This window comes from Herpailurus yagouaroundi, unplaced genomic scaffold (genome assembly GCF_014898765.1).
Source record: "Herpailurus yagouaroundi ecotype Mexico unplaced genomic scaffold, PumYag 160, whole genome shotgun sequence".
In the NCBI taxonomy this organism is placed as follows: domain Eukaryota; kingdom Metazoa; phylum Chordata; class Mammalia; order Carnivora; family Felidae; genus Herpailurus; species Herpailurus yagouaroundi.
This window is the reverse complement of record NW_024412401.1, coordinates 27,107,087-27,133,651: the sequence shown is the minus strand read 5'-3', so window position 1 is coordinate 27,133,651 and position 26,565 is coordinate 27,107,087. Positions and strand designations below refer to the sequence as shown.

Below are 26,565 nucleotides of genomic sequence, written 5' to 3'. Positions count from 1 at the left end.
AAAAAAATGGGGATGGGGGGAGGGGTGGCTAGATGGTAAAAGAAACATTGAAAATAATAAAGGGAAGTAAATAGATGGATTTCAGAGGGAATGGGAGGGGGCCTAGAGTGGCAACAACAGCAACAACAAAATAGTAATTAACTATTACTGTTAACTCAGTGATTAACCGAGGATGGTCAAGAGCTCATTGAACATAAGATCTCCTTTTAACATGACAAAATATTGACAATTCTGTTATACAAAGTCCACCGACAGGAAGAGAGGGAAAGAGAGAAAGAAGAGAAAATTCAGAAAAAAAAAAGAGAGAGAAAGGGGCGCTTAGGTGGCTTAGTCAGTTGAGCGTCCGACTTCGGCTCAGGTCGTGATCTCACAGCTCATGAGTTTAAGCCCCGCATCAGGCTCTGTGCTGACAGCTCGGAGCCTGGAGCCTGCTTTGGATTCTATGCATCCCTCTCTCTCTGCCCCAACCCACTCACATTCTGTCTCTGTCTCTCTCAAAAATAAATAAACATTAAAAAAAATTTTTTTAAATAATAAGAGAAAGAACAAAAAGAAATAATGAGATAACCATGGATTAACCCACGTGCCAGAAACTAAGAAACATGGAGGAAGGGGAAACCATCTAGAGCCTGGGGAAGAGACACAAAAGGAAGATAATTTAGAGAATAAGGAGGAATAGAAAAAAGTCTTGAAGAATTATGAAAAATCACACACATGGATTAAAATAGAAACATCAAATATAAATAGCTAACAATTCAGACAACTGGATCTCTATAGTGCTTGTAAAAGATCAGAACTGGGTGTAAATTCTCTAAAAGACATAAGACTATCCAAAGAAAGAATAGTTTGGGGCCCTCCAATGATACAGAAGAGGGAAAAAAAAAAACTGTGAGTACGAATTTGTGACAAATGTCAAAGTCTGGAACTTTGGAGAATGTGAGTTTTGATTGGCAGTTAACATGATTGTAGATAATGAGTCACATGGAGAAAAGATGGGATTTCTGAACATTAGTAGATCTCTTCCCAACTCTCCTTTTTTCCCCCACCCCCAGTAAAAGAAGAACAGAAACTTTAAGAATATTCATTTGTGGGGCACCTGGGTGCCTCAGTTGTTAAGCCTCCAACTTCAGCTCAGGTCATGATCTCACAGTTTGTGAGTTCGAGCCCCACATCAGGTTCTCTGCTGTCAGATGGAGCCCGCTTTGGATCCTCTGTCCTCCCCCACTTTCTCTGCTCCTCCCCACTCTTGTGCGTGCTCTCTCTCAAAAATAAATAAATATAAAAAGAAGTACTCCCTTCTTTCATACTCAAAGGGCTTTATTGAGCTTCTGGTGTAGTCAATAGCTCTGGAGCTAAATTAAAAGTGACCACAAAATAAATATTTAGATTCACTGCATAGGAACAAGTCAACCTGACAAGAATTAGGTGGTGTTGGTGGGAGGGAAGTTGGAGAGAATATCACCAACAGTAATACGGGCAAAGGCAAAAAGTCAAAATGAAGTTCTCACAGGCTAAAAAATGTTATGAAGCTTTGTGGAGGATGAACAAATCTCTCATTCCTCAGGGGCGGAATATTAAATATGATGAGATGATCATGGAAAAAGAGATTCAGCTCATTTTTCAAGACATACGAGAATGAGGATACAGATTTTTTTAATGATACAAAGAAAGTTCCCAAAGGGAAAAATAAATTTTATGGCTCTACAGAGCAAAATAGATTTCCTCATGTACAAATAAGATTAATGGAAGGTGGCAATGGTGGGGGAGGAACAAAGATAAGAGGAGAATTTAAAAAGAAATAAAAAACAGGGGTGCCTGGGTGGCTCAGTCGGTTAAGCATCCAACTTCAGCTCAGGTCACGATCTTGCGGTCTGAGTTCGAGCCCCACGTCAGGCTCTGTGCTGACAGCTCAGAGCCTGGAGCCTGCTTCAGATTCTGTGTCTCCCTCTCTCTTCCCCCCCCCCCCCCCACTCACACTCTGTCTCTCTCTCCTTCAAAAATAAATAAACAGTTTTTTTTTTATTTAAAAAAGAAATACAAAACAAAGGAGGGCAGTAGATATACAAAGATAAGTTGAGTGAAGAAAAGATCAAAGCAGAAATAAACATACGACCTATAAACAACTGGGCCAAGGAAGAAGACACAGGAGGAGGAAGATGTATTTAAACAATGGTTTGGTTCCTATGGGGTGAAAATGAAGACTGGAAACAATGGGGTTATTCCAGGACTAGTTCAAAAGCAAGAAAAGATCCAGATTTATGATAAATATAAAAACATATTACTGGTAAAACTACATGCTATGAATGAGAAGTCAGGGGGCAGCAGATCTTAAAATCTATACGAACATGACATTATTTTTGGTGAGAGATTTTTCTTTAACTTCGGTAAATTTTAGAACAACTTTTTAAAAAGTAAAAATAGTACATGAATAATGTAATTAGATAAACACTGCAGTTAACATTCTATTATTAAGGAATGTAGAAGCATTTGACACACTTGATCACTGCCCCTCCTTGAAACATCTTTTTTACTTGGCTTCAAGCACCCAAAACAGCCTGCTCTTCTCTTATTTCTCTGGTTACTTCTCAGTTCCCTTTGCTAGTCCTTCCTCAACGGCACCACCTTCGAGTGTTAGAGAGCCCCAGATTTACTCCTCGGACTTCTCATCTGCAAAAATATCGTGTCCAGAGGGAAGGCTTCCAATTTTGTAGCTCCAGTCCCACCTCATTCCTGAGCTCCACACCATCTCTAACCACCTATCTGACATCTACACTTCAATTTCTGTAAGTTATCTCTAACTTAACCTAAGCAAACTGAACTGGTGGTTCTCACCTACCTCAAACCTGGTTCTCCTGACAGTTTTCTCTCAGTGGCAACTCCAGGCCTCCACTTGTTTGGGGCAGAAACTTTGGTGTCATCCTTTCCTCTCCTTTTCCTAGCAACCATATCTGAGCCATCAGCAAATCCTGTCATCACTCCCCCCCCCCCCCTTCAAAAATCTGACTAATTCTTCACACCTTCACTGCTACCACCTCCGGCTAAGCCATCATCACCTTTTGTATGGGTGTTGGAAACAGCCCCTTAACTGGTCCTTCTGCTGCTGCTCTTGTCTTTTTTCAGTTCTTTGTCAACACAGCACTGTGGTGATCCTGTTAAAATGGAAGTCATGCCAAATTGCTTCTCAGCTCAAAACCCACCACTGGCTTTCCGTCTCAGGCAGAGAAGAAACAAAGTCCTTACAGTGACCCACAACATGTGTTTTCCCCAGCTCTCACTACCCATAAATTTTCTCTGACTTTGTCTTAAACTTTCATGCCCCCTCACTCCCCTCTGTGTTCCTCACACATCAGATACGACCCCACTTCAAGAAAGCTGAACCTGGTGCTCGCTCTACAGGGAATGCTCTACCCGGATCTCCTCCCCCCGGTTAGCTCCTTCCCTTTCTTTACTCTTTACTTCTTTACTCAAATACTTCTTTCTCTGAGAGGCCTTTGTTGGCCTCTCTCATTTAAAATTTCACCCCACTATGGCCGCCCCAGGCACATCTTCTTTCCTTACTCTGCTTTATTTTTCCTCCTTTGCCCTTAGCAGCTCTAATATCCCATACACAGTACCTACTTATCACATTTATTCTGTCTCTTTCAGTAGACTATAAGCTACATAGATTTGAATCTATTTTGCTCACTACTATATTCCCTACCTAGCACCTAGCACAGTGCCTGGCACATAGTACTGTTGAATGAATCAATGAGTGAATGGGGGACGTGTTGTTTTTAGTATCTTTGTTCATTTGTTTTCATGAATAAGAAAATCCTTTAATTAGCATGTCAAGTCTTGTGTGCAAATGTGGCTTCTAAAATGTATCTTAAATGTAGTTGACACTGATCTTGCTTACCCCGTGAACTGTCTCAAAAACAGTTTTTACATAATTTGCAAAGTACACATTTTATCTCGGTTCCTGTACAACTCAACACATATTCTTTTTTTTTTTTTTAATTTTTTTTTCAACGTTTTTATTTATTTTTGGGACAGAGAGAGACAGAGCATGAACGGGGGAGGGGCAGAGAGAGAGGGAGACACAGAATCGGAAACAGGCTCCAGGCTCCGAGCCATCAGCCCAGAGCCTGACGCGGGGCTCGAACTCACGGACCGCGAGATCGTGACCTGGCTGAAGTCGGACGCTTAACCGACTGTGCCACCCAGGCGCCCCTCAACACATATTCTTAATTAGTGAGATGATTGGGAGCTTTTACAAAAGTGATAAGTTACCTCAATGCAAATTAACTAATGAGCTTCATTCTTTCAAGCAGAGTGGTATCTTGGGAGGTGTACTGATAAAAAAACATGGATACCTGACTGCTTTGTTAAACAGCCCACACGAAAGGCATGGTGCTAAACTAGGTTCTTACTCAGAGTGAGATCCAAGCCCTTACCATACATGACAAAGCTATTGTCATATTCTTCTAAGTGGTCTCCTGGTCACCATCTCTTCCTTTCTATATGCACAGTGTACCTGTCTCTAGATCAATATTAACAATGCAGACCTCTGGTTATATCCATCACTCTGCTCAGAAGTCTTCACGGGTCCCCCTTTCCTCTTAAATAAAATCCAATCTCATAAAATGGACATGGAAAACCTCTACAGTCTAGTTGCAATCTGCTTTTCCTACATTATTTTCTCATATTTTTCTACCCTGGTCTCTAATTCGATTGTTCTGCCTTCTACCCCTTGTTATATTTTCCACCTCCTTACCTTTCCTTAGAACATTCTGGAAGCCGGAAGTTTTATTTAGAATTCATTTCTAGGCTAGAGCAGTAGTGTGATCAACACAGAGTGTGGTGATATTATTGGTCCCTGTGACTCAGGCTCTAAATTTCTGTTGAAAGAATTTAAGATCACATTTCTCTTTTTTAAAACCCACATTGCTATATGGGCTTACACTGAGCTGATATTCAGCTAAATACTCCAGGACTTATATATGTGACCTTCCATCAAACTGAGTTTGACACATTCTTGGTGTGGTTTGTGTGCTAAATGCAACGCTATACATTTGGTGCCTTAAAATCACTACTTTTCTTTTTGAAGAATATATATCTCCTGCCTCTGCCATCTTTTCTCCACTTACACTGCTATTACCTTAGCTTTTGCCACCTTAAGCCCCTTATGAAGCTAGCAGAGAGAGAAGCAAGAAAAAGAGGGAAGGAGCATTATTCCCACATAATGAAAGTGTGCTCAGCCCCCTCCTTCTTACAGATCATTGCCTATATAGCTGGCTGGGAAAAAAAAAAAAAAAAAAAAACTTTTTAAAATCAAATCTGATGGTCATGCCCTTCCCCAGATAAAATCTCTGCAATGGCTCCCCATTACCTTCATCATAACCTCAGACCTTTTGAAATTCATTTCCCACCTTCATCTCCAGCCTTATTTCACACCACTTATCATCACGCAGCTTGCACTCTGTGGCTTTTGCACACACATCTCCCTGAGTGAATAGCATCAGTCCCCAGCTTCTCTTCCTGGCTAACTATTCATTCTTACAGACTCAACTCTGGCACCTCCTCCTCTAAGATTTCCTATCATCTCTACAGTAGAATGTGCAAGTGCCTTTGCTCTCTGTTCCAATGGCACCCAGATTTACCTCTAACATGACACTCTAATTATACTGGTTGAGCATTGCCTGTTTGCTTTTCTTTCTCCCCATCAGTAGACTTTAAGGTCCTTGAGAATGAGTGTGCCTTTCATCTCTGTAACTCTAATGTTAAGAACAGTGCTTTTATCAGTTTCTCTTGCCAATAAAGTTATTTCCGATTTTTCTTTTTCTTGTTCATCCAAGAAGAATATAGGGCAGAATAAAAAGGAACATGATAGAAACTGATTTAAGCAAGAGTAAGATTTCACCCTTTTAATTTTTTTAACTAGTATAGGGAGGCACTGAAACTTTGCTACACACTCTTATTACATTACAAAGAATACATAGTGAGGGTGACTATAACTAAAAGCTATCAGTGAAATTATTTTAATTTGCCTTCTCCATTAAACGGAAATAAAATAGACAGATGATCTGTAAATGGGGATTCTCTGAGACCCAATTTCTTGGTGTCAATTGCATAATGAAGCAGGCACTGGGTTTTCTGGCCTGGGAAAATTGAAGACATTTAGATGCAGATTGATTAGTCTTTCTGTGAGAAATGAATGCCTCGGAGACAACTGAGCATTGCCCTTCAGTTACGGCCATATTGAATGTGACTTAACATATTGATGAAACATACTTTTTACTGGAATGAGAGAGTTACATAATCTCTGAAAGATTTCTTTTCGGAGATGATTTAAGTATGTATTTTTTCAGTGGCAGTCCTTCAAGGGTCCATCCAGCTAAAAATCTATACTCATTAAGCCCCAGATATTCTTAAAATAGTAAAGGGCATCTCCTACAACTCCAGATTTACTTTCCTGATCAACAAATTGACCAGATGAAATTAACCTATTTACTACAAACCATTTTGTTCCCTAGGCTGTCAGTGTGTGTGTGTGTGTGCGCACGTGTGTGTGTGTGTGTGTGTGTGTGTGTGTGTGTGAACACAGTTAATAGTAGATTGCTCATTAAAAACACAATTGTAGTCACCCTTTATAGTGATGATTTGGTTCCTACTTGTCTAAAGATACATAAAACTATGTTAAAATCTAAGATAACTGAGACTTCATTACTTGTTGCAAAATAGAATTTATTCTAACTGGTAGAGTCCCACCGGGGAGTGCTAACATGAATAATTAACCATTACATGCAGTCTACCAAAATGAACAGTTTCATTGCATTTAGTGATAGTAGCAATCTTCAAATGTGATTTACATTTATATCTCTAATGAAAAATAATACATTCTTCACACTTTCTGATTTTTCTATGCCCCTTCTGTGGCAACATAACTTCTTAATACTTGTGTATGCATTTGTCAATTACTGAGTAATGCTGGTGGCAGGTAATGGATGAATGTGTTTTGCCAAGAACCTAGACTTGTATCCGCTGATTCCTCAAAAAAACCTCTATGTTATATTCCACTTTTCATTGTAATTCCTTTTAGTTTAACATAGGTCTTGGGTAACCTCTATGAGTTTCTCATAATGCAGTACTTTGTGTCTCCAACAAGAGAAATCCTATTAGTTGATAGGGAAAAGTGACCTGGGGACAGCCTTGATTGAAACAACTTGAATGACATTAAATAATAGCTACCATATCCAAAACATTTGCCCTGTGTAAAAAGGTGTGGTATATATTTTACATGCATTATTTCCAACTCTTGTAGTGGAGGAAGTACTATTTTCCCCATTTTGCTGAAGACAAAACTGAATCTTAAGAGTTTAGTAAATTGGTCTCCAAGGACAATGCTAGAAGGTGGCTGGACCAAAATTCAAACAGAGATTATGTGTCTGACATTAAAGTCTAGGCTTTTCTTCTGTCACAGGCCATAATTAAGAGTACAAAAGTGCCCAAGCTTGTATGTTACCTTGTAGTGCCTTATCTTCCCAGACTCTGACCAAGCATTTTCCTGTCTTGCCCATATCAGAACATACTTGACAGTGTCTGGTTTCAGGGTTAGGAATCAGGATATCATTCACTTGGTGATTTTCCTTTCTTTGACTTGGGCAGAGAAGCTCTCTCCAGAGCCAGAGCCAATTGTTTTTCTCTAATGATTTAGAGGGAGGGCAGCCTGAGGCTATCCTGAGATCTGCAAGTCTATTTATCATCTTTCACTTTGTTCCATGGATGATATCCAACATGCCTGCTGCTTTGACTGGCCTCATGGGGACAAATGTGTTCCACTCTGAAAAGAGAAGTATTGAAAGTAAAATTTGGCTCTTTTCTGGAATTACGGATGCAATTTTTAAGTAATTATAAAAGTATAAGCATACTTATTAAAACTCATTCCCTGCCCCAAAAAGAAATTTGGTGAGCTGATTTCATTGCAACAGAATATAGTGAAGAGTAGAAATGATACATGTTAAAGATGCTGAGAACCTCCATAGCTTAGAAAGTTGTAAGAATATAGAATAAACAGTTAACAATGGGAAACAATTAACACATCCCTTAACTGAGAAGAAAAGGTATCTGGAGTAAAACCAAGAGCCAAGCACCTAACCCAGATGTTAGAACCTGAGGGTGAGATCTCATTTGCTCAGTGAAATAGGACTCTTTTCTTAGAAGGAGTCCAATTTATTAATTCCAGAAGAAGTTACAGGCAATGCCTTTAAAAAATTTAGAGTTTCTTTTTATTAAGATAGGGAAGCAAAGATGAGCACTGTTTCCTGTCTTTGGCCTCACCTCTCTTCCTTACTTTTTGCCTTTGCTCCTCTTTGCCAGGTTTCTAGCTAACACCACTTTCAGAGGCCTCAGTGGTTCCATCAGAGTAAAAGGTTCCACTATCATCAGCTCAGAAAACAACTTTTTCATCTGGAATCTGCAACATGACCCCATGGGAAAGCCAATGTGGACCCGCCTGGGCAGATGGCAAGGGGGGAAGATTGTCATGGACTATGGAATATGGCCAGAGCAGGCCCAGAGGCACAAAACCCACTTGCAACATCCAAGTAAACTACACCTGAGAGTGGTTACCCTGATCGAGCATCCATTTGTCTTCACGCGGGAGGTAGATGATGAAGGCTTGTGTCCTGCTGGCCAACTCTGTCTAAACCCCTTGACTAATGACTCTTCTGTATTGGACGGCCTTTTTAGCAGCCTCCATAGCAGTAATGATACAGTGCCCATCAAATTCAAGAAGTGCTGCTATGGATATTGCATTGATCTGCTGGAAAAGCTAGCGGAAGACATGAACTTTGACTTTGACCTCTATATTGTTGGGGATGGCAAGTATGGAGCCTGGAAAAATGGGCACTGGACTGGGCTGGTGGGTGATCTTCTGAGTGGGTCAGCCCACCTGGCAGTCACTTCCTTCAGCATCAATACTGCACGAAGCCAGGTGATCGATTTTACCAGCCCTTTCTTTTCCACCAGCTTGGGCATCTTAGTGAGGACCCGAGACACAGCGGCTCCCATTGGAGCCTTCATGTGGCCACTCCACTGGACAATGTGGCTGGGGATTTTTGTGGCTCTGCACATCACTGCCATCTTCCTCACTCTGTATGAATGGAAGAGCCCCTTTGGTATGACTCCCAAGGGGCGAAATAGAAGTAAAGTCTTCTCCTTCTCTTCAGCCTTGAATGTCTGTTATGCCCTCTTGTTTGGTAGAACAGCAGCCATCAAACCCCCCAAATGCTGGACTGGCAGGTTTCTAATGAACCTTTGGGCCATTTTCTGTATGTTTTGCCTCTCTACATACACGGCGAACTTGGCTGCTGTCATGGTAGGCGAGAAGATCTATGAAGAGCTTTCTGGAATACATGATCCTAAGGTAATACTCCTTTTTACTCTAGCTTTCTTTATCACCCATTATAACTCCATATATTGTGTCTTAAGCTGTGGTATGTCTGTGTTCTTTCATCTAACACAAGAATATTCTCTCAGCCATCTATAGAGACTAAGAACTAAATTAAATATTTTATTGTTTTATTGAATGAGACAAAAAAAGTGAGAGGGTTCTGGGGTGTTTGTGCTAGAGAAGGTCTTTTTGTAAGGGCGTCTATTAGTAAGTTTCTCTTGTGTTATTTGTGCATCTGACAGAATGTCCATCAAAGAATAGACTTACAAAGTATTTTTACCCAACGCAGACTGCAAAAACTGATTTATTACTTCTCTTGGGAATTAATGAAAATAAATAGTAGGATCTGTGTTTTAAATTGTAAAGAAGAGTTAGAATTAAAGAGAGTTAAAATTAAAGAACTAACATTTAGTCAGACACGACAGAACTCAATAGGCATAGAATAAGGAGTACTAAACTAACTGAGGTGGCAGGATTAGTTATGAACAGGGTGTCTTTACACAATATGGAAAGCTGTACAGCTGGCCAACTTGGCTGAGGGGATGATGCCAACAGTCACATTATAATGTCCAAGGACATTCAAAGAAGTATATCTATTCTAGGCTGCCTTTGATATCCTAGATATCTACCTGACCCTAAGAGTTGAAGGGAGGAGATGGATGGAGTTCAGGCAAATAGGTAAAGCAGTGGTGATACTCAAGGAGAGCCATATTTGTGTTCTCTCTGGATTAAAACAGGACCCCTTCCAGTGACTAGGAGTATGGAGAACCTAGTCCAACCTGACTTGTACTGAGGAGGTGGTTGTCAGGGTTCAAGGGAATTGGAGTAAGACCCAAGGGAGCACTACAGTCCTGACAGGGAACAGAATTCAGATCCAGGACAAGAGTGTTCCAATGTGCACGACCCACCTAGGAGAGATTAGAGAAAGTTGTAATTCAGTGGGCGTTCCTGGGATGCACTGTGTTTAAAACAACTTGAGCTCAGCTGAGCATTTCAAATTGGGAAATACTGATGCCTTTTCAAATACTCCTTTCACACCAAGTCTCAAGGTATTGAACCTTTACTATAAATTTATATTAAACATTTATTTTTTTAGTTTTTTTAGTGTTTTATTTATTTTTGAGGGAGAGTTGGAGTGTGAGTGGGGCAGGGGCAGAGAGAGATGGAGACACAGAATCCAAAGCAGGCTATGGGCAGGGAGAAGGGCACTTGTTGGGATGAGCACTAGGTGTTGTAGGGAAACCAATCTGACAATAAATTATATTTAAAAAATAAGAAATAAAATCAGAGAGAAATTAAAAAAACAAAGCAGGCTCCAGGATAAGCTGTCAGCACAGAGCCCAGCGCAGGGCTCGAACTCATGAACCGTGAGATCATGACCTGAGCCAAATCAGATGCTTTAAGCGACTGAGCCACCCAGGCGCCCTTCCATTAAACATTTAAAATTAATTTCATAGATCACCAACATATAAGACATTTGTAACTGTCTTTATCAAATGATGGAGTGGCCCAGAGGGCTGGTGGCAGCTTTAGAGAATTCTCATAAATGGTTTGTACTAAGATATACGATCTGTTCTGCAAACAAATGTACATGAGAAACTTGACCCATACACTGCAAACCTCCTGGTAAGTGACATGAACCTCATGAGAAGGTTCAACAAACAATGGCTTACTGATTAGGCAAGGAACTGCATTGCCTTTTAATTCACACTCAGGGTTTTAGGTTAGGAGCTGGAATTTAGTGAACACCAATAAGTCTGTAGCATAAGTAAATGTGTCACCCTTAAGAGAGATTTTCATGATGCTTCAGCATTTGTGCTTTGCAGTGGTATTAGCAGCCTCTGTTTATTCTTTGCCTGACTAGACCTGTAGACCTCCCAAAGATTCATTGTCTTGTTAGAGGCTTAGCTAGATTTTTTACATGAATCTTGCCAATATGATGCTTAAATTACAAACTCAGAGTGGGAACCATTCAATGCAATCTAGTACAAAAAACAAACTAATATATGGCTGTCGTGAAGATTCCAGACCATTATCTAACGTAAAAAGGTGAATACAATACTGACTAAAGTTTCATTAATCAAAACCAAGGATTATCAGAATGAAGTCACAGATCCTGTGTGCGAGAAGCCTGAAGCAATGATTATTTAGGGGATTAAATAAAAAAACATGAAGATAAACTGTACACAGCAGTAAAACAATTTCTTAAAGCAAAAAGAGACCCTCATTCCATCCCCAACTCCACCAGAATAAAAGGTGAAGTTTTTATAAATCTAACCCCACCCCCAAGACAAAGTGAGCAGAACTAGACAAAGCCGACTATGTGTTATAGCTAGTAAGTTCTTAATGCAGTGGGACAAGCCTAAATCTAAAATGCTTTCAATTTGAGATAATAAATGAATTTCCACTAAAGTTCCCCCCAGTAATATGTGTTTCTTCCCTAGTGTTGTTTCTATGTTGCAAAGTCTCTCATTTATAGGTTTTGGTCACATAAAGATACCCAGGTTATTTGACTAAGAAGTACTTGACATTCTGGACTTTGGGCGAATGACATTAGTGACAGAATTGTTCAGTTTTCATCCAGATATGTGGTATTATGCAAATGATAGAATGTCTTCACCCTCCCACAGAGAGATATGATTAAAATCATTTTCATGCCCTTTCAGTCATCATATTCATTCTTAAGTCTATTGCAGTTACTCACGGGCACTTTTCGTCCTACTGATGCTAAGCTCTTTAGGGGACTTATCTTTTTCTTGTACTAAATGATGTCAAGAAATTCAGAAGTAAATAAGACCCATATAGGAGAAAACAACTTAGAAAGTTGTAAACATGCTGAAGTTTAAAAACATGAAGTACTGTCAAAGTTCAAGGAAAGGGTGATCACCTACCACTTTAGTATACCAAAGGAAAGCTTAATTAACAAGATAAAAATGTGTGCTTATTCTTGAAAAACACTTGGAAGTTGGACATGTATGTGTGTCAAAGACATAGGAATGGTCATTCCAAGCAAAGCAACAGAATGAACTACTTTGAGGTGGAAAGTACAAGGCACAATCAGGATATATTGAGGAGTTCAATTTAGCCATAGCATATGTTCCACGAAACGAAGGAGGTGAAGTCCTTGTCTAAAAGTTAAGTTCAGTGGCGCCTGAGTGGCTCAGTCAGTTGAGCGTCCAACTTCGGCTCAGGTAGTGATCTCACGGTTTATGAGTTCAAGCCCTGCCTGCATCGGGTTCATTGCTGTCAGTGTGGAGCCCACTTCGGATCCTCTGCCCCCATCTCTTTCTGCCCCTCCCCCCTCAGAATAAAATAAACATTAAAAAATAATAATAAAATAATAAAAATTAAGTTCACTTGAGATAACAGAAGATCTCTGACATCAAGCTAAGACAGGTGAACTTCACCTGACAGTAGAGATCTACTGACATTTAAAAAAAATTTTTTTTTTAATGTTTATTTATATTTGAGAGAGAGAGACAGTGAGCAAGCAGGGGAGGGGCAGAGAAAGAGAGACATAATCTGAAGCAGATCTCAGAGCCCAACGCAGGGCTCTAACTCCCAAGCTGTGAGATCATGACCTGAGCCAAAGTCGGACGCTCAACCGAACGAGCCACCCAGGCTCCCCATTCACTGACGTTCTTGAACAATAGAATAGCAGAGTGGAACAGTATCCATTTAGGAGGATGGTTGCTCTGGCAGCAGCGTGTAAATAAGATTAGAAGAGAAAGACAATGAATAGAGTTGAAGTTGTAGCTATAGTCACTGATAGAAGACAGATGCAAGAAATATGGTGGTGATCAAGTCACTAGGACTTGACAGTTAACTGAGTGTGAGAGGCAACAGAGTCTCCTTCAAAGTTGCAGGTCTGAGTGTCTGACATGGCAGTACCATTCAAGGAAGCAGAAAAGGCAAGTCGTGGACCAGAAAATAGAGTGATCAGTTCAGTTTCATACATGGCATTTTAAAATCTGTTTTGGACATTCAGGCAACATGCAGCAGGCATTTGGAAGCCCGAGTTCAGGAGTGAGATTGGAAGCTGGTGGGACTCCTGGCCAGAAGGTGATCCTGTGTATTAAAGCCGTAAGAGAGTATGAGATTCCCAAGGGGGAAGGTGGTAGGGAGAAAAATTGCTATTTGAAGGAAAGCAACAGGCACAAAGGAGTCCCAAGCTGTTGGAGAAGAGGATTTGAGGAGAGACCAGGTAGAAAATAAGGAGATAAGGTGCCCTGTAATGAAGTCACACAGACCCCTCTTTCTGTAGCTTGAATTTTTACTTTTTTGAGGTGAAGATTGGTATTATCCTACCTGCCATGTCTAGCTTCTTGCTAGTGTTATCAGAGAGGACAAGGGCTGACCAGCGCCCAGTCCAAACCGTGAGAATTATTAGTGTGTGCGTGGGTGTGTTTTATGTCTGATGAAACTGGGTTTATATGGTTTGCTTTTTCCTAGTATTTTTCCAGACTCCCATTTTCACGTTTCCAATACACTTGGTGGCATTTTAGTTCAGATAAGTGAAAACATGTCATCTACATAAAAGTCACATAGAAGTGACTTTTAGTTCAGATAAGTGAAAACATGTCATTTACGAAGAAGTCTGTAGTTTTCTTGGGACATTTGTGTGTCTGCTGGATGGTGTATTGGTCACCCTCTGAAGATTCTTCCACCCCCAACTCACTATCTTATTTCTTTTCATCTCCCTTTGTGCCCCTCATTTGCTAGATGTTAGGACAGCCCACATTATACCTTGCTGCCATTTTCATCCCGGTTGCAATCTTCTGGCTCAGTGAATTCACCTCAGACAGATTTCAGTGTGCCTCCACATGAATGCTCTTTTCCTTCTCCAACTCTTCTTTAGTTACCTCAGGATAATCTCCCCATGCCTCCCTGTTATAGTTGTGTGCCTGAACACTTTGAGAATTCTACCTCTCAGACTCTTCTAGAAGCACCTTAGGAAGAAACATGCTCCTAGGAATAGATGTCTTCAGCTCTTAGAGGCCGTGTAAGCCCCCAGATCTGAAAAAGGGACTCCCCAGAGTTCCATCTCTTCTTTCCTTTTCCTCTTACCATTCCCTTGCATTATAATGTTTTAAATTATAATAGTGGTGTTTTGTAAGTGGTTTCTATTTCTCACCCCAAATTTTGACTACATCTTTTTTTTTTAAACAAAAAAATGTCCATCTTGGAATCCAGACACCACTTATAAAAGTGTTTGGATGAAAACCTATTGACTTAAAAAGTGAGATTGGTGATCTGTATTTATACACAACCCATCAGTAAATTGAGCCCTGGCCACATAAGTATTTGTTTCCATGACATTAGATAACTTAGAGCGAATGTAATGGCACCATATTTCTTCGTGATCATAATTGTTTAGCATGCTGGCTATACATTTATCACAATTAATAAAACTGCTAAGAGCGTGAATATTTTATCACCATCTCAGAATTGAGATTCACTGGCTTCAACGAACTATTTGAATCAAGTAAAATTAAAAGCAAAATGCTGGGCAGAACAGACCAGTTTATGATTCACTACATGTTACAGTAGCCGGGACAGGTTAGAATACTTCTTTTTTTTTCTGACTGGGGTTGGAGGGAAGAAATCATCTTGTTGCTGGTTGCTCCCATAGCTAACCCCAAGGAAGAGGGACTGAACTGCTGTGCAAATGAAATTCAAAAGGATGGTTCTATCTTCACTTAACTGTTTTTGCCAGAATAATTTATTTTACACTAAAAGTAATATATGTAGCTTCTCCCAGCCTCCCACCGACTCTTCTGGGAAGCAAGCTCCATGCTTCAAAGCGGGTGGGCTCTTGAAGCATGGGACCATGAAAGCAAGAATTTATGAGTGATATATTTAATAGAGCTTACATGGGTATTTCTCCGACATAAAACTAGCACTATTCATTATAGGCAATGCAGAAAATAGAGTAAGGCAGACAGATGGAAGCAAATACCCATTGCCTCATCATCCAGAGTTATTTCCTCTTAGCATTTTGAGATGATTGACAGGTGGATAGAAACCACAGTATTATTTTTATCCAGCAAAGTCTTCATCTGGGCCTATGATCTAAGGTGCAGAATTGGACGTTCTTAGAACCTTCCAGCCATTGACATTCGATCTGCAGAGATATGGGACCAGATGAGAAAATCCCTTCACAAATCACAAAGCACACTAAAAAATGAAGCCCCACCTCCCCTCATAGAGTTGAATTGGCCCAGTTGAAAGGATACATAAGCATTTGAAATGAACTATTTGCTGATTTTAATGGACCGTCTAGCTCTTTTCCAGCTTCTCACATACAATGCCCCCTTAACTCCGTGTGTCTTAAAAAAAAAACAAAAAGTCAGCTCCAAAGAGGGAATAAGAGGCTAGTGTCATTTTTGTACAGGCAGATGATGGTGCTGCTTAGGAAATACAGTCCTGGCCTGGTGAACATTCAAGTAAATATTAATAATTAAATAGACCTGCTGTGAAGGCAAGAGCAAACTTTAACCAGAAATATTAAAGTAAAGGACACTCTCGAAGTCCTAGTAGGAAATGATGAGCATTTCCCAAAATAATAAAAACCACCTTTATTGATCTTCGTATAACAGCACGTGCCTGCCCAATAAAACATATGAATTCATGTAATAAAGGCTGGCCTTGAACAAAGGAGGGATGCCAGAACTTCAAGGCAAACAAGACCGAAAGTGGAGTTTGAGACGACGGGAAAGAAAACTGAGCCACACCACACCATTCATTCGTTCTTTCTCTAATTCAGCCAGTAACAAACAGTAACTTCTGTTCCAGGCACCAGGCTAGGTGGCTGGGAATGTAGCAGCGAGAAACCAGACGCTGCCTTCGCAACATGGAGTTTAGTGGGAAAGAAAGACATCAATCAAGGGAGCAAATAAATCAGCTAGTGATGTAAACCGTGTTAAGTTACTGCAAAATAAAATACAGTAGAATCTGAGAGCCTCACAGGAGACCTGATCTGAATGGGGAATCTCAGCCTCCAGTCTGGCTGAGATCTGAAGGATGTAAATGAGCTAACAAGGAGCCGGAGAGGGTATTAGGAGAAGAGCACCTCAGGGTGACATGGCAGCGTGTGGAGAAGCCCCAAGATCGGAGGGAGAGAACCGCAGTCGTGACTACTGCGTCATGAGCTACGAGATTGGAAAGCCAGGAAAAGGGGGACAAGAGTAGGACAAGAAATAGGTAGAGGGGACGGCCCTTCTAGAGAGAAAACCTCTTAAAAGAAGAAAATTCTGAGAGCGCTATAGTCTGAGAAGAGCTGCACTTCCCACGGGTTCCATGTACTTCCAGCTAGAAAACATAATAGGAGACACATCCCATTCACTCTGGCAGCAGAAACCCAGAATAGATCAGGGAAGTGTTCTCTGTGAGAATTGCATTAAAACACTTTCTAATGTACAAAACACAACATGGTTTGGATAAAAAATAGAACGTGCTGATGGTTGCACCTATCTTGCACATACTAAAACCTATCCAATTATACACTCTAAATGGGTGAATTGTATGGTATGTGAATTGTATCTCAGTAAGGTCGTTTTAATAAATTATAAATTAATAAGGAAACTGCCATATTACTGAATTGGAAGACTGAATATTCAGAGATGGTAAATTTCTGCTTGATTAGTTAATAGGTTGTAAAGCAAATCCAATTAAAATCCCCAAAAGACATTTTTGTTGACTTGTTTGTTGCTGAATCTTCTAAAATATATATTGTTAGGGTGGCCAGTGACATGCATGACAAAGAGTAGAACAACAAGCAGGGCAGAGTTTATTCCCTCTCCAAGGGAGGAGAGGAGCCAGGCATCTAGAGAAATGTTGCCCCAAGCTTCTGTGAGACTGGGCCTTTTTTTTTTTTCTTAAGAGAGTGTGTTCCTGTACACCCGCCAGTGGTGGAGGGGCAGAGAAAGAAGGAGAAAGAGAATCCCAAGCAGGCTCCACTCCCAGTGTGGAGCCCCACTGGGGACTCAATCTCCCAACCGTGAGATCATTTCCTGAGCTGAAATCAAGAGTCGGCCCCTTGAAGCACCTGGGTGGCTCAGTCGGTTAAGCGTCCGACTTCGGCTCAGATCATGATCTTGCGGTTCATGAGTTCGAGCCCTGCATCAAGCTCTCTTGCTGACAGCGCAGAGCCTGGAGCCTGCTTCGGATTCTGTGTCTATGTCTCTCTCAAAGATGAATAATCTTTTAAAAAGAAAAAAAAGAGTGCCCCCAGGCTGGGCCTTTTAAGGGGGTGTGAAGTCTGTGAGAGGGTTAGAGCTTGTCCATGTAGGGAGGGGGGCAGCTCTTGGCCAGGTGGAGCAGGAGGTGGTGGGGTTCTCAAAAGGCTCCATCCAGGGACTGGTCCAGGATGTGGGCTGTGGTCAGGCTAGAGAAGATTATGTTTTGTATTTGGGTTCTATTTTCTGGGAATGAAGGGCACCATGACCTAGGAAAACAAAGAGTTAGGGCCAAGTACAGACACCTGTGAGTTTTGTCTTGTCTGGAAGGAGTGGAGGGGTCCGGACTTTGAATAGATTTCTTTTATATATATTGAATTTAATCTAAAAAAAGAAGATTCAAGGGATTTGTTCTTCTAGATATTGAAATACTTAATCTTAGTAATAATAACAGAAAATTTAATACTCATTGACCACTCTGATATGCCAGGCACTATTGTAAACGACATTAATCCAGCACCCGCTCCCACTGAGTAGTCATGAAAATTAAAATAATCCAAGTAAAACAATTCGCATTGTGTCTGACAACTAGGAGGCACAAAATAAGAATAGTTAAAAGTTTTGTCAGATTTTAATACCAATATTAATTACATTTATCTTGAACAATTAGTTCTCTGTCTCTCTCTCTCTTTCTCATTCACTGTGAACTGGGTAAATGGCAAGGTTCTCTTTCTGAGCTAACTTCTGGAAGGTTTGGAGGCAATTGCTTGCCCACTAATAGCAGATTTACTTCCATTGCGTTATGCATCTTAAAAAGCATCATTCCTGGCTTCATATTGGTTTTTTTTTCCCCTACTTCATCCTATTTTAATTTATGCTGTCTTGTATTTTGTGTGACCTTTAAGCCGCTTTAAATCTTTTCAGGAAGAGAGCAAGGTATACGTTAAGTAATGTCAAAATCAGATAATAAATAAGAGTATTAACAACAATTCAGGGGCGCCTGGCTGGCTCAGTTGTTTACACGTCCAACTCTTGATCTCATCTCAGGTCTTGATGTCAGGGTCGTGAGTTCAGGCCCCACCAAAAAAAAAAAAAAAAAAAAAGAAAGAATGTTAACAGCAATTCAAAAAAGAAATACAATGACCAACAAATATAAAAAAAGTAAAATATTACTTATAATCGAAGAAATGGTCACTGAACCAGTAATGAGATGATATTTTTACCTATCATATTAGGAATCTTTCACTGACAGTTTTCAGTCTTGGTTGAAATACATTAAGACCAGCACCAGCACATACTGCTATTGGGAGGGTAGGTTGGTACAATAGGCTCATAAATCAACTTGGCCATTTGTATCAAGAGCCTTAAAAGGGTTTATGCCCCTTCACCCTTCACTTCCTTCCACTTCTAGGAATCCATCCAAAGGAAATAACTTAATATATGGACAGTAATTTATTACAAAGATTCACTGCACTCTTACCCAAAATAGCAACAACTAGGAAACCATGTAAATGTCTAACAATAACACAAGGAATACATTATAATATTCCTATGTGCTATAAAAATGTAGACGGTAGAGATGATTCTGAAGAGCTTTTAGAATGTTAGACAATCGTACACCTAAAACTAATATAATAATATATGTCAACCATACTTCAACTAAAAAAAAAATTATAATAATTAAATGTGAAAAAATAAAAATATGAGTAAGTGAAAAGCTGGGATATAAAACCATATACTATATTTCTAATTTTTTAATATGCATACATAAAACTATAAAGAGAAGTGACCAGAAGGGAATATAATACAGTATTAACAGCACTGCTATCTGAGCAGTGTAATTACAGGAAATATTTTAGTATTTCCCTCCATATTTTCTACAGTGTTCATGGCTTATTTATGTAATGAGAAAGTACATAATAAGCCAAGAATGAGAATAATTTAGACATGAGACAATCCTCGCAGCAGCGATGTTTGATTCACATTCACTGCTGCTGTCTGCAGACTTTTGAATCCAGGCAGAGTGAGGTCCTCAATCAGTGGCACTCGTGTAGTAAAATGTTTACATTTTAAAGATGCTGGGGCACCTGGGTGGCTCAGTTGGTTAAGTGCCCAACTCTTGATTTCAGCATAGGTCACAATCTCACGGTTGGGTTAGTGAGATCGAGCCCTGCATCAGACTCTGCACTGACAGCCTGCTTGGGATTCTCTCTCTCTCTCTCTCTCTCTCTCTCTCTCTCTCTCTTTCTCTCTGCCCCTACCCTGCTCTTTCTGTCTCTCTAAAAAATAAATAAACATAAAAACTATAAAGATGCTGTGCTTTCCACAGAGACTTTCTGAAGCAAATTTTTATTCCCACTCAGTTTATTCACAGGACTTGGCACAATCTGAAACTGTCATGTCATCTATTTGTTTGTTAATTATTCTATTGTGTCTTGCTTACCACTGGATTCTCACCATATATTCAGTAAATGTTGTTCGATTAATAAATGAATGCAAAATGTCAGCATCATTGGAATAGGGCTATAGCCTTCTGTAGGGAGAAGCATCATTCAAAAAGACCATTCAAAACCATTCTCCTGGGTTGCCTCAGTGGCTCAGTCGGCTCAATCTGACTCTTGATTTCAGCTCAGGTCATGGTCCCAGGGTTGTGGGATTGAGCCCCTCATTGGACTTCACACTGAGCGTGGAGCCTGCTTAAGATTCTCTCTGTCTCTCTCTGTCTCTCTCTCTCTCTCCCTCCCTCCCTCTCCCCTTCCCTCTCTCTGCCTCTCTCCCCCACTTGTGCTCTCTCCCTGTCTAAAATAAAATTTAAAATTTTTAAATAAAACCATTCTCCTACTAGATGCTATGGAACAAATAGAAGGAAAGCCACAGTAAGTGGCAATGTACCATATGACCCAAAGGGCAAAATTCTAGTGTTGGACAGATCCAGGTTTGAAGTATGCCTCAATCATAGGTTAGCTGCGTGAAGTTCGGCAAGTCACTTGCCATGGCCTCTGCGACCTCATTTGGAAAAATTACAAGAGAAAACGGATGTGAAATATGTAGCTGAAGTTCTGATTCCGTCTACCACTAAGTTATAAACTCCATCAGAGTGGTGACCAGATCTATATAAGATAAAGCACCTATGGAAACCAATTTGACAATAAACTTCATATATTGGAAAAAATAAATAAATAATAAAATAAAATAAAATAAAATAAAATAAAATAAAATAAAGCACCTATATCCTTAGAGTCTAAGTCTATAGCAATCACTCATTAAGTGTTGGGTAAATCATGGACTTGTTATGAGGCCAAGCAGAAGTGATCAACATGTGTCCAGGAGAATAGAGAGGCAGAGGGTAGGAGGACCTCTCACTTGCAATTAGAAAGTATACCCAAGTGAACTCCAAGTTATATCCAAGAGTGACCTGGAGTGTTTGAGCCATGAGATTGGTTTAATCAGATCATCAAAGCAAAGAAAACCTAAGACCATGATGCCTGTACTGGAGCCAAGGATCAGGGATGTTGGATTCTCGAATGAGAGCATGAGCCAGGCCAGGTCACATGGCCCTCCCCTGGGTGGTTCTGGGTCCCTGGTGGCAGATTATGGAGTTGGGTTAGAAACATTTAGTGTTCCAGTAAAGATCAGACACACGGTACCTGACACCTATTCAGAGTTGAAAAATTGAGTTATTTCCCTTCCCTTCCTGTTCTTCAATACAAAAAACTTTGGAACACCAAAAAGATTTTACTAATTCAGATTGATAAATAGAAAACTGAACAAATGAGCATGTCATCTGTTTATTTCCTCACCTACTTCCAAAATATTTTTGAGAAAGCCTCTTTATAGAATTTTTAAAAATAATTGCAGCTTTGTTACTTTCAAATAGATACAGTAACTCATACTAACAGCAGCAAAGTGTCTTCAACTAGACACCCTGCTGGGTTTGCATTCATGAATGTCTAAGATCACTTCCTTCATTTGAATACAGAGAATGTGCCAAATTTTTACAAACGTTTCTCTTAAATTAGGGGAAAATTGGCTTATAACTTTGTTTACATTATTAGCCTGCCTAGCAAGCACTATCTGTATGCATAGATACTTCTGTACCAATAAATATATCATAGGACATCTATGACTATTCACATCTTAATTATAAACAATTAGTACAGATATCTACCACCTCTGTGTTCATACACATATATTTACGTTAAACACATGTTAAATGGATACATAACATTTGTAATTAGGGAGAGCTAAGTTACTCCAAGTCATTTTTGGACATAATGTGGACATCTTGTGGCTACACCCTCCAAATGCAGGTGAGAGGGGCTCCCATCCTCTGCCTCTGTCCTGCTGGACACGTCTTGGCCACATCTTGGTCTTACAAGCACTTGAACCACTCTCATATTAGATGCTATGGAATGAATAAAAGGAAAGCCCCAATAGGAGGTAATGTAGGATGATTCAGAGGACAAAGTCCTGGTGTTGGATAGATAAAAGTTCGATGCATCTTAGGTTTGAGGGTTTGCCCTGTGAAGAATCTCATTTTCATGCTTAATAAATATCTCTGTGTGTCCTAAGAAGTTGCAGGCAACCCCTGAGGGGCTTCTTTTATGTCTAAAATACACATTTTAGTTCCTCACGGTGTGAATTAAGATGAGGGCTGTGTTTTTATGATTTAGCATCAATTTCACATTTTGATCCTTAATCAGATCAGGAGCTAGCATGATCTAACCACCCTTGGTATCCATCCAGTGGCATGTCAGGAGGCTTAACTGTGAGCTCAGCTCCATTGTGAACTCTGGGAAATTCAGCCAAGTTAGGGTTCACTTTCCCAACTGCAACTGCGTACAAGCCTGCTCCAGCCAAATGCACACACACACACACACACACACACACACACACACACATATAAAATATGTTGTATATATATTACATATACTGTGTATATAATGTATGTATGTATATATTAGGTGTGTATATGTGCAATGTATACATCATATATAATGTATATGACATAAATGATGTTATTTATAGCTTGAGTTCAGAAAGATGTTTTGTTTCTCAGAATCCATTAATATTTTTCAAACTCAAGAACTGCACTTACCATGGCATTTTATTAGGAAGCTCCTGCTTAAAAAATGCCAAATGACAGAAAATTCTCATCCAGCCAAAACAAGACCTGTCAACGTCTCCTTAAATTATGTTTGAATTAGAGGTTTTTTCATGTGTGATCTGAAGATATAAAATTAATGGAGGTGAATCTACTGGCAAATAAGAATATAAGTGAATGTATGCATATAAATATATGTATCTCCCATGATTTACGTATTTAAAGTGATGATCAACCCTGAAGGTCATACGTATGAACTTTCATATGTATGTACATGTTAGCTTCATAAGAAGACCGCTGATATAGTTTCAGGGACAGGAACTGAAAACAATATCAATAAGTAATAATGATAATAACATTTATTGGATACCAGCCATGTTCCAGGGACTGTGCTAACTGCTTTACATGGATTTTTCTCATTTAAATTTTACTGCATCCATACAGATGAGGAAATGGGGCTAAAAGAAATTAGGAAACGTGTCCAAGGCCATACAGCCAATGAATGGTAGAGGCAGGATTCATACCCAACAATATCTGACTGATTACTCCTACTCAGTATTTCATTTACACGTGTATTAAGAATGTTCTTTCCAACCTGGTGTATTTGAAGTAGCCCTTTCCCCACCCCTGGACTTAGTCTGGGAAAGCTGCTCACACACAAAGGTGATTCAAAGGCAGAGACCCCTGCTGAGGCTGTGACATTTGAATTTGTGCGCACAGTATGTATGGGATGAAGAAGTGAGAGACACAGATCCAGGAAAGATTAACTTCCACCCCACCCTCCCCATCATCATCACTAACACCCTACCCAGGGAAGTGTTGCAGCAGGAATATGCCCTTCTGGGCACCTCATAGACTAAGGAGGGGTTATTTATCTGCAGAGTATCTTCTCCCCAGCACCACTGTGGCACACTGGCACAGTTGCAGATGCCGCCCTTCTCCCCTGCCACCACTCCTATAAAATGGCACCTTCTCTCCTCTTGGCTACAGTTCAGAGTCTCCAAACGAAGCTATAGTGTCCAGGTATGAACCCTGGTGCTAATTAATCTCTGGGAAATCTCTCAAACTGTTACTCCACTCTCCCTGAGCACTACTCAACTCACATAAATTTTGTTCAGAGAGAAGAGAGACTAAATCAGTCTCTGCTCATCAAGATATTGTTTATACTACTGAGGGGCGCCTTGCTGACTCAGTGGAGCGTGAGACTCTTGATCTGGGGGTCATGGGTTCAAGTCCCACATTGGGTCTATGTAGAGATTACTTAAAAAAATAAAATCTTTTTTTTTAAGCTTATTTATTTATTTATTTTGAAAGAAAGAGAGAACATGAGAGAGAGGAGAGAGAGAGGAGAGAGAGGCAGAGAGAGAGAGAACCCTAAGCAGGCTTTGCAATGATAGCGCAGAGCCCAATGCCAGGCCCGAACTCATAAAACATAAGAATATGAGCTGAACCAAAATCAACAGTCAGACACTTAACTGACCGAACCACCCAGGTGCCCCTAAAAAAATAAAATCTTAAAAAAAAAAAAAAAAACGGATATTGTTTATACTATTGAAAGTCTAGAAATCATTTCTAGCCATTAACAGATTGGCTAAAGCAAGGTACCTTCTTTCCCTGAAATATAATGTTGCTGTATAGAAAACAAAATGAGCTAGATATATAGTCAAGTAAAAAAAAGTAGATTAGGGGCGCCTGGGTGGCGCAGTCGGTTAAGCGTCCGACTTCAGCCAGGTCACGATCTCGCGGTCCGGGAGTTGGAGCCCCGCGTCAGGCTCTGGGCTGATGGCTCAGAGCCTGGAGCCTGTTTCTGATTCTGTGTCTCCCTCTCTCTCTGCCCCTCCCCCGTTCATGCTCTGTCTCTCTCTGTCCCAAAAATAAATAAACATTGAAAAAAAAATTAAAAAAAAAAAAGTAGATTATACAAAACAAGCATATAAAATGAAATACCCCTGGGATGCGTGGGTGGTTCAATCAGTTGACCGTCCGACTTCAGCTCAGGTCGTGATCTCACGGCTCGCTGATTCAGGCCCCATGTCGGGCTCTGTGCTGCCAGCTCAGAGCCTGGAGCCTGCTTCGGATTTTGTGTCTCCCTCTCTCTCTTCCCCTCCTCTGCTTGCTCTCTATCTCTCTCAAAAATAAGTAAACATTAAAAAATCAAATAAAACAGTCCATCTGTAAAAACATGTTACTAACATTTTTAGTTTTACTGAATTGGCATCTATGTACAAGGGTTGCTGGCCACTAGAATACAGTGGTATCAGGGACGCCTCAACTCTTCTTCCTGGCACAGGTCCTGAAATTCTTCTAACAGCCATTTCTTTGTATTAGGAAACTTTCCTCCAGGTGGCTCCTATATATACTGCATACATTTCAAGATAAGACGAAGGGGAGACTTCTGTTAGTTTCCTGTATGGGTTATTAATTTAGACTAGATAGTTCTGCTTACATAAACAGCAAGGAAAATATGTATCATTGGACCACTTGATGAATTTTAGGGAGAAGACACCAACCATCAAATCTGTGCAAGAGCCCAAAGGAGGAGGCAGCCAGCATAGCTTGCCTCCAAGATCCAGCTCCCCCTCGCTCTCGACTTCTCAGAGTTGAGGACACTTTTGCCTCATGTTCAGACACAGGCTTCTTCCTTACTTTGGCCCCTGAAGCTCAGAAACCAATCTCATTCTCATTCAGGGAGAATTTAAGATGTCCTGTCTAGATCCTTTCTCCTCAGAAGTGGGGTCCAAGGACCAGCAGTTTTAGTATCTCCAGGGACTTGTTAGAAATGCAGAATTTCAGGCTGGATCTCAGGCCCTACACCAGTCCTACTGAACCAGAATCTGCATATTAATGAGACCCTGGCTGTTTCATTTCTGTAGGACAATTGGAGAAGCTTCGCCAAGTCAGTTCCCACTTGCCCCAGCATCCGGTTACTTTGCTGGTGGTTCCACTCTTACCTTTCACCTCCAGCAGTGACATGTTCCAGGACTAAGCTCCACAGGCATCTTATAATTAGCATCATGCCTTATTGACAGTTTCAGAGTTCCAGTGATTTCTAGCTCCAGTCCTCTCCCAACACCTGAGAGATGCTTTCACTTAGAAGCCCAGCTCACCAACTACAACTTTAGCCTGGCTGGTAAACATCTTGGATAGTGGACCTATACCGTTCTGTCCATCATCCACCTGCCTCACTATCAAACGGATCTATATATACTACTTTGTGCCTTCTAGGCAAACCAGCAACACAGCAGTCCACCACCTAAAGAATTTCAGAGAAGGGGCGCCTGGGTGGCTCAGTCGATTGGGCGTCCGACTTCAGCTCAGGTCACGATCTCGCGGTCTGTGAGTTCGAGCCCCGCGTCGGGCTCTGGGCTGATGGCTCAGAGCCTGGAGCCTGCTTCCGATTCTGTGTCTCCCTCTCTGTCTGCCCCTCCCCCGTTCATGCTCTGTCTCTCTTTGTCTCAAAAAATAAATAAACGTTAAAAAAATTAAAACAAAAAAGAATTTCAGAGAAGAATCCCTGGTCTCTGTCACCACTCTACCCTCAGTGCGAAGTTCTTCATGTTGCTTCTTAAGCCTTTTTACTCTTGCTCTTTCCTCTTTGGAGATAGGAACCAGTCAGTCAGCTTCTTCTTTGAACCATTATGAAACCATTTCTCACCCTGCGCTTCACATCTTGTGAATCACTTGACAAGCCATGGTTTCCAGCTCCTCAGGAGGAATGAAGGGTGCTGGCCCTGTTTTCGCATCATGTTAACTGCAGGCAGGTAACAGGTTCTTGGCTACAACTGAGTACTGAGAGAAGAAGTATTACATGTAGGAAATTCAAGCTTTTATCCTGATCCAGCATTTTTCTTTTC

General features: G+C 40.5%; 1 protein-coding gene across 2 annotated transcripts in view; it reads left to right on the top strand.

Moving 5' to 3' along the window:
• The window catches only part of GRIN3A (glutamate ionotropic receptor NMDA type subunit 3A), a 167,449-nt gene that overhangs the window by 62,288 nt on the left and 78,596 nt on the right, over positions 1–26,565 (top strand). For both annotated transcript variants that reach the window (XM_040481856.1, XM_040481857.1), the window contains exon 3: positions 8,356–9,403. In XM_040481856.1, the coding sequence (XP_040337790.1) occupies positions 8,356–9,403 (1,048 nt within the window). The remainder of the gene's footprint in view (positions 1–8,355; positions 9,404–26,565) is intronic.